General features: G+C 30.1%; 1 protein-coding gene across 4 annotated transcripts; it reads left to right on the plus strand.

The window, feature by feature from the left end:
• Nucleotides 1-504: 504 nt before the first annotated feature.
• On the plus strand, nucleotides 505-4,601 carry LOC110806367 (uncharacterized). Of its 4 annotated transcripts, none has more exons than XM_088209977.1 (5): nucleotides 505-943; nucleotides 1,871-1,966; nucleotides 2,070-2,115; nucleotides 2,983-3,093; nucleotides 4,299-4,601. In XM_088209977.1, the coding sequence occupies exons 1-4, from the start codon at nucleotides 599-601 to the stop codon at nucleotides 3,069-3,071; spliced, it is 576 nt and encodes a 191-aa protein (XP_088066103.1). In that variant the 5' UTR covers nucleotides 505-598; the 3' UTR covers nucleotides 3,072-3,093; nucleotides 4,299-4,601. The 4 variants fall into 4 exon arrangements, with proteins under 4 accessions (XP_088066103.1, XP_021886888.2, XP_088066102.1 ...); XM_022031196.2 differs by having other exon boundaries at nucleotides 506-943; nucleotides 4,308-4,601; XM_088209976.1 differs by having other exon boundaries at nucleotides 507-943; nucleotides 2,070-2,118.
• Nucleotides 4,602-7,962: the final 3,361 nt, after the last annotated feature.

The following is a 7,962-nucleotide window of genomic DNA, read 5'->3' on the forward strand; positions in this document are numbered from 1 at the left end:
GAAATTAAATCGAATTCTAATTTATGGTATGTTTTTTAAAAGACATATTGTCTAACATTTCTAAATATTTATAATTACATTTAATTAAAGAACATAAAATTAGTTTTGGTGGGTTTTTTTCCTTCTTTTTATTTTTTTTAAATTAAATTAAATTCTTAATATATCGTGATTATTACAATTAAAATAATTTAATTATTATTAGATGTTATTTTTATTTAAAATATAATATTTTAATTAATATTTTATATAATTTAATTATGCAAGTTTAATAATATATTAATGAATTAAATTTTTAATTTTTATTAAATTATAATATATTTATTAAATGATATATTTTATATTATTAATTAAATTTAAATTTATAAACTTAAAGTAGAACAAAAAGAATTTAACTATTAAATTATCGTGTCTCTAATTAATAATGTATTATTACTGTGATATTTATCATTACGTAATAACGTAATGCAAAATGGTAAAGACGAGGATGTTTAACATTTAAATTTTATTGAGTCTTATAACTAACTAAGTACTCCCCTAATTCCTCTGTCAAATTTTGAAAATCCGAGCGCCTGCAGATTTGAGAGGAACAGCAACGAAGATGAAGAAGAAGGCTACTTGCAAATCCTCTGTATCTCCATTGGCGGAGAAATTATTCTGTCCTCCTCTTGCGAAAGACTCTCCAAAATCCACAGTCATCAATAAGAAGAAGAGAACTCTCGCTTACGCCTCCACCTCCGCCTCTGCTTTCTTCAAACTCAAATCATCACCGCTTGTTGATAATAATCGCAGCGACAATCACAAAAGTCCGGCCACTATCTCCGATCTGAAGGACTTCGCCTCGTCTCGCGTGGACGACATCAAGCGCAACCTCATCGATCGCTCTCACTCTGAGATTGTCAAGGACTTCGAGGCCTCTTATTCTCGATTACACAAACGCTTCAAGGTCATTCCTCTTTAGATTTTGTGATTTCATTTCTGTATTCCGAAACTGGCTCTGATTTACTTGCATGTACTTTTTCTGCTATTAGAAATAGAGAGAATAATCAGTATACATAAGCTCTTTCGTTTTGAAAAAGGAGTTTTGAAACGGTCAGTTAATTTCTGTTTTTCTCCTGAGGATCTGTTTTTTTTTTTTGGGGATTTTTAGTATGTTCATGTAATTTATTGATATGAAACAGTTAATGTTTGCTCGCACTCGTTGATTATGTATCTTTTTTTTGAATTTGTACGATAAATTTTGAGAACGATTGCGTTATTGGCCATTTAGCATCATACGAAGCTTAGTTTAATGAAGAGTTAGAACTTAGTTTCGTTGTGTATGAAGAAGAAAATTAGAGTATCTGCATTCTGCTTAGTAATGAAAAGTCTGCAAGTTAATGAGGGCTGAGTTGCTCTCCATTTCAATGGTGAAAGTTCACACTTGGAGTTTCTTGCTGTGTTTCGACATGACCTCCTGGCAATATTATTGTATTAGTCACAATTGAAACTTACATTAAAATTCATTCACGTCCTGAAATTTTGATTTTGCTGGAGTCATTAACTGTTCTATAATTCTTTAATTAATTTCATTCTGTAATTTATACAAGCTTTGAAACTTTAGCTGGACCGATGCTGCCTTTTATTAATAAGTGAATTCCTATAGGTATTCTTTTGTTTTACATCCATGAAGAATCCTAGCAATTCCTAGCTTAATTCTTTGGCTGCTCAGTATTCTCATGTTAATGAAAGGTGTTTGACCAATATGGATAATCTTAGTACTCTATTTTTTCCCTAAAGCTTCATGTATCACAAAAAATATTTTGAAGTTTAAACCTCATTAATTGCTTTCAAGAATTTATTTTTCACAATTAATCTTGGATTCAATGTACAGATACAGACACAAATGTGTCAGCAACTAATGGATGAAGTTGAGAAGGAACATAAGAAGATGTCTGAATGGACTAGCGAAACTCAGGAAGCAACGATGGTATATCTTTCTAAAGTAAAGAAAAGAATTTCAATGAAGCATATTCTGTTTCTTATCTTTCATTGGGAGGATTTGTATCTCATGGTTCTTTTACTTTTCATAGGCTTCATATAAAGAGCTCCAGGAAGAAGTTGAAGCTACTGCATCTCGTGGTATTGCAGTTCCATTTCCCCTTTCTGTGATTCTGTATTTTGCATTATTCCAGCTTGAGGAAAAATTAAACAAGCTGCTTACAGAAATTAATAGAATTATGGAACAAATTTTCTTGGTGGTTCTTGTTATCCTAAACTGACCATTCTGATGATAATAGCTAACTGAGTTGTTATGTTGATCATGAATTTTGAAAACTTGGGACATGAATTTATGTTTAATGACTTGTTATACTTGTAACTTTTGTTTGTCAGGCTTCACTTCAGTAAATGAATGTTAGATTCACTCCCGTGCAAATACGAAAAAGTCCATTAATGCTTTTATAAAGGGACCTATTTGTTTCTAGGATACCAAGATTTAGCCACTTAGGTATTGATAGTGCATTATAATTATTTTTAGCATGATACAAATATAAACATTATGAAGATTTATGAGAATAATCATTTTGTAAGTCTTCATATTCTAAAGTAAACACTGAATTATGATAAATCAATTGTTTATATACATCAACTATTATTTAACTAAATGTTTGATACATCTCTCCCTTATAAGAGATTATAGATTCGAGTCAGGTTATGTTTCTTTATGTGTCTTCATTTCAATATTATTTTTTATTGTATTATTATTGGTGTTAAGTTGGACTTTGCTCCTATATGTGTCATCATTTGGAGGTTATTTTCTATTGTATTGTGATTAGTGTTGAGTCGCACTGTACTCTTGTACGTGTTCTCATTTGAAGATTATTTTCTATTATATTATGATTAATGTTTTCGTATTATTATTGATTAATATATGGTTTTTGCTCAAAAAAATTATTTATATACAATGGTATTACAATTAATTCTTTATTATTTTAATTGTTCCAGGGTGCAAAACCACTCTTGAAGAGCTCTCCAAGTCCTTTGACAAAGGAATCAATGACCTTCGAAGCTGCTTTGGGATTCCAGCACCTTAAAAATAGTTTCTGCAATTGCAAGGTTAGCATTGATATTTTCTCATGCCCTAATTTCCAAATGTTGTTTAAATAGCCCTAATTCGTGTAATTGGTTAAAATCTTCTACATCCATGTGAAGTTTGCAAGTTTTAGGGATCTGTCTGGGGAAAAATGATATTGCTTAACAAAGACAAGATATCAGTTATGAAATCTCTGTTAAGCCATGCAAAACTTATTGGTTGTTGTATGTTAAAATTGGTACATCACCAAACTTAGTAGAGTCAACTTGTTTGTCTTATGAAACCTTGTTTAAATCAAAATAGACCAAGCACTAAGTTCAGTACATCAGTGAAAGTTTGCTTTTGAATCTTCGTCAAAAGTTAGGATAGTAAGTTAGTAAGGAAGATTACATCCAACAAATGGATAAGGATCACCATTTAATTACTTCCTGTTGAAACAACTCTTGATTTTGGTTTTAGTGAGGATGAACTTACACATCTCAAAGAATGAAGAGATGATTGTCTAACAGTTATGGAGGCATGAGCCATTGGATGTCAGATTTCTTTTATTCAAAATAATGGTAGCAGAAAGAAGCTAACAAATTCTTAAGCTTAGAAGTTGGTTCAAATGTTTACAGCATGGAATATGAATAGTAATACAGCAAACCTGAGATAAAGTTTTTATTTTTTTTAAAAAAATTATATTATGTTATTCTAATTTCTTTTATATATAATTTAAGTTAGGTATTTTTATAATTTGTTTGTTGATAAGTGAAAATACAAATTCGTTAATGTTGAATTAAATATGTAAATAGAATTATCAACCACTACTTGATTCAATAGTTAGTATGTTTATTTTTTATAAGAGGTTGTAGGTTTGGGTTAGTGTGTACTCCTATATGTATTTCTTTGTATTTTTGTTATGATTGATATTTATATATCATTAATTGATAAATCTATCAGTTTTTATTAAATAAAGAAAAAATTTTGTTAAAGCATTTAAATATATAAATACAATTAAATCATATATATTAAATAATTAAAACATGAGAATTAAATAAGAATAGAATGAACATCAAAGAAGAAACAACTTATGTGCATATAAATATGTTTTAATACCAACCTTCTTGTTTTTGAGAAATCTCCACCCAACCTTGACTGCCAATGCAAAAATGGACTTGATATTCTAACCTTTTGCTTCAGTGTCTAATATTTGAACGGAGCTTGTTGTAATTCTGTTAAACTTCAGCTTGTCTAGGACCACATTGTTGGTGCAAGAGCTTCTTATTTGGCTCCTGGATCTCTTGAATCGTCTGTAAGTAGCAGTACAACAATTTAATTGCTCAGACTTTTGTATGGTTTATAATTCACTGCTTATAAATAAAAATTGCTTCTTATACTCAACCAACATCTTGTGCCTAGCGAAATATGACTGGTTCAGATAATTAAGGACCTTATTTGTAGCATCAATGCGAAAACCACACGATTCATGCATTTTGATTGTTAACTGATAAGTCATCTTTGAGCTGATTAATAAATTTTTCATAACTAATAGATTTATGTATTGTTTTAGATGAGTTATCACTACCATTTATTATTATTATTGTTATAGCATTGATCATCTGCCTCATAGAGTACTACTAGAATAGAGATTATAATCTGTCACAATTAACTATTTTTATATAATGTAGAATCAGAGATTTTGAACTTTGATTATTGCCTATTTTTAGTGATTAACCCATAACTCTCCCTCACTTTTTGCCCTTTGTTAAGATGATTTGTGTTTCATATACCAATTTAATATTTAGGCCCATTCTTTTAGTAACCCAAAACACCCTTTTATTTTAATAGTTTCTTATTTACTTCTAATAAACATTCTCTACATTTTTAATTTTTTTTAAATATAAAAATTATCTACCTTATTAATTTAAAAAATTATTTAAGATATAAATTTTAAATTACACCCCTAATAACTATTTTCCTGTCAAAAAATGTACTCTTTATCAATTATTATGTACTCATCCATCTCTTTCTGTTTGCTATTGGCCATCACTTGTTATTGCCTTTATATTTTACCCTTTTCAGATAAAACTATAATTTAAAAAATTATTTAAGATATATTTTATCATTTTAAAGAAATTATTGATAAAAAATCATACTAATTAATAAATTAAAGAAGATTAGGATGATTCAACTAGGTGACAAGAATTTTTTAGAGAACCATTAGGTGAAAAGATTAAGATAACATTTGTTTGCAGTCTTATCTTACTCTTGTGCAATACAAGTAAAAAATATCAAGATATGCTGTTATGTTTGTATTTCAAAATATAATATTGCAATTGTTAATAGTAGTATCCCTAAGCCAATTATGTAAGATTGTATTATTGTAATAGTTTAATTTTAATCATTTTATTTTATAAAGGATAAGTTATTTAATTTCATCATATTGTTGCAAAGATAATTGATATCAAGATATTCATGTTGGATCCCGTTGTAAGATAAAGTTCATTGTTTTAATACAAAGAATGGATTCTTGCATGGAGTTTTCCGATGAGTAAACTAAGAATCCAAACATAAATGTACTATTTATTTTTTGATTTAATGCCTCCATGGTTTACTCATATGGACTAAGTTATATTTTGATACTAATAGTTCTTGAACAAAGTATCTATTAGGTTCAGATTCTGCATAGTTGTGTAAGTAGTAATTAATGCTCTGCCACTCGTTGTATAAGAGTGATGGTATACTATGGTTGTTCATTATAAATAATTTTAAAAATTTATTATTATGATAATAAAAACTAGAATATTTTCTTATAAATATAATTGATTTAAAATGTTACTGAAATATAAAATGTGACTAAAGATATATAATACTATTCACTTGAGGTTTCATTAGAATTAATGTGTTCATTGTTTTGTTTAGAATGAAAAACAGTACCAAAACAACGTGTTTGGTCTAGATCAAATTGAATCGATCGATATAGTCTACTTTTTGGTTCAAGGTTGTCTGGATCGAGAAATCTAATTTCTATCAGTTTAGTCTTAGTTTGGTCCGATCAATACTAATTTTTTCAAGCTTTTTCAAAAAATAAAAATTAAAAACTCACTTTTCAACAAATGACTTGTTATCGGGTCTGTATAAAATAGAGCCTGACCCGACCCATATGACAAAATCAAAATGCACCGTTTCACTAATGAATGATCCAGTGCGTTCGAGCTTAGATAAGCTTGGAGACAAAATAAGTATTTAAACCCGTCTTTTTTCCCGAAAAACCCTAGTTTTCTCTTCTCTTTGTTACCATCGACAGACACCGAAAGCTTCCATTTTTCTCTGTTTTTTCTTGCATTCTTTTCTAGTTGTTTTGCAGGTAAACACATACACACATCGCACAGCCACTCCCGCAAAGAGCTTCTCTCTTTGTCCCGCTTTTGTGAATTCCACCTTCACCAAGTTTCTCTCTCTGTTCACTCGCTTCCGTACCTTCTGCCTTCACCGAGCACCACCTGTGCAATCCGGTATTTTTTTTTTCAATTTTACTTGTTATTTTTTATACGAAAACGTTAGTTTTTGGATGGCTTGATTGGTAAACTTCATTTTCTTTCATGATATCAGACCACTTCCGCCTTCCACCTCCATATTAAGAATGGAGAGTCAAAATTCTTACCAAACTACTGCAAATCCGAACCCAAATTTTAGGAATTTGGCCATAACAAACTTAGACATCTCAAATATCAACAACCCATATTATCTTGATAAATCACTAAATTCTACAGCGATTTTTGTCCCGGAACTGTTTAATGATAATAACTATTACACATGGACAATTTTCATAAAGCGGACATTGAGTATACAAAACAAAATAGAGTTTATAGATGAAACCTTAACACAACCTATGAATCCAACGGATCCATTGAGAATACACTGGAAATGGTGCAACAATATAGTGATTATTTAGATACAGAATGCACTATCACCTGATATTAAAGACCGACACATTTTATGCTCAAACAGCACATCAACTATGGCATGAACTAGAATAAAGACATTTTGAACAAAATGAAATTAGGGTGTATCAAATTAAGTAGTCGATATCTGTACTCACGTAAAACCAAGAGCTGGTATGAGTTTATTTTTCAAAACTCAAATTTCTGATTGATGAACTCGTACTCATTCTCATATGCACATATAGGGGACTTAAACTGATTATTGGGTACTAGGAGAGAGATCACACAATAAGGTTTTTGATGAGACTTAATGAGTCATATAACCATTTGACATCCCAAATCTTGGCAAAGAAGCCTCTCCATAGTCTTAACGATGTATTTTCTATCATCCAACAAGAGGAGAAAAAAAGAAAAATTTCTTTGAAATCTGTCACTAATTGGGCTATAGCTTTCAGTATAAAAAAGGTCAACAAATCATAGAGAATTGCTAGCCCAAATAAGGAGAATTATTATTATACCTATTACAAGAAGACTGTACATTCTTTGAAAAAATGCTTTAAGGCCAATCTAAATAGACTTGTATGCACCAATTGCAATATGTTAGGATATACAGCTGAGGTATGCTATAGAGATAAGAAACAAGCAAATGGACAAAGGACCCAAAACAAGATAAGATAACCCACTATCAACCAAGTATTCTCTGTTGATGAATAAACTGAACTCAAGAGAAAAGAGCACAATCTATTGACAAAGGATCAACTCCACCAACTTATGGCCTTCATTCAACAAAGTCAAGCTATTGTCAATATGGTACAAAAACTTTAGAGCAAACTCAGGATCAGAAACTCACTGCACTCTCTGGTATGTTTTTTTATTTCAATGTATGCACAATAGATAGAAATATTAACACACACACAACTTGGATAATTGATACTGGGGCCTCAGATCATATAGTACACACACCAC

The sequence above is a fragment of the Carica papaya genome, chromosome 8 (genome assembly GCF_054855325.1).
Source record: "Carica papaya isolate Zhongbai chromosome 8, ASM5485532v1, whole genome shotgun sequence".
NCBI classification, from domain to species: domain Eukaryota; kingdom Viridiplantae; phylum Streptophyta; class Magnoliopsida; order Brassicales; family Caricaceae; genus Carica; species Carica papaya.

Excerpts from the sequence above, each read along its gene's own strand:
- LOC110806367 (XM_088209976.1), top strand. The coding sequence starts at position 599 with ATGAAGAAGAAGGCTACTTGCAAATCCTCTGTATCTCCATTGGCGGAG. Across the intron at positions 944-1,870 it reads GATTACACAAACGCTTCAAG|ATACAGACACAAATGTGTCA; the intron begins GTCATTCCTCTT and ends TTCAATGTACAG. Across the intron at positions 2,119-2,982 it reads TGAAGCTACTGCATCTCGTG|GGTGCAAAACCACTCTTGAA; the intron begins GTATTGCAGTTC and ends TAATTGTTCCAG.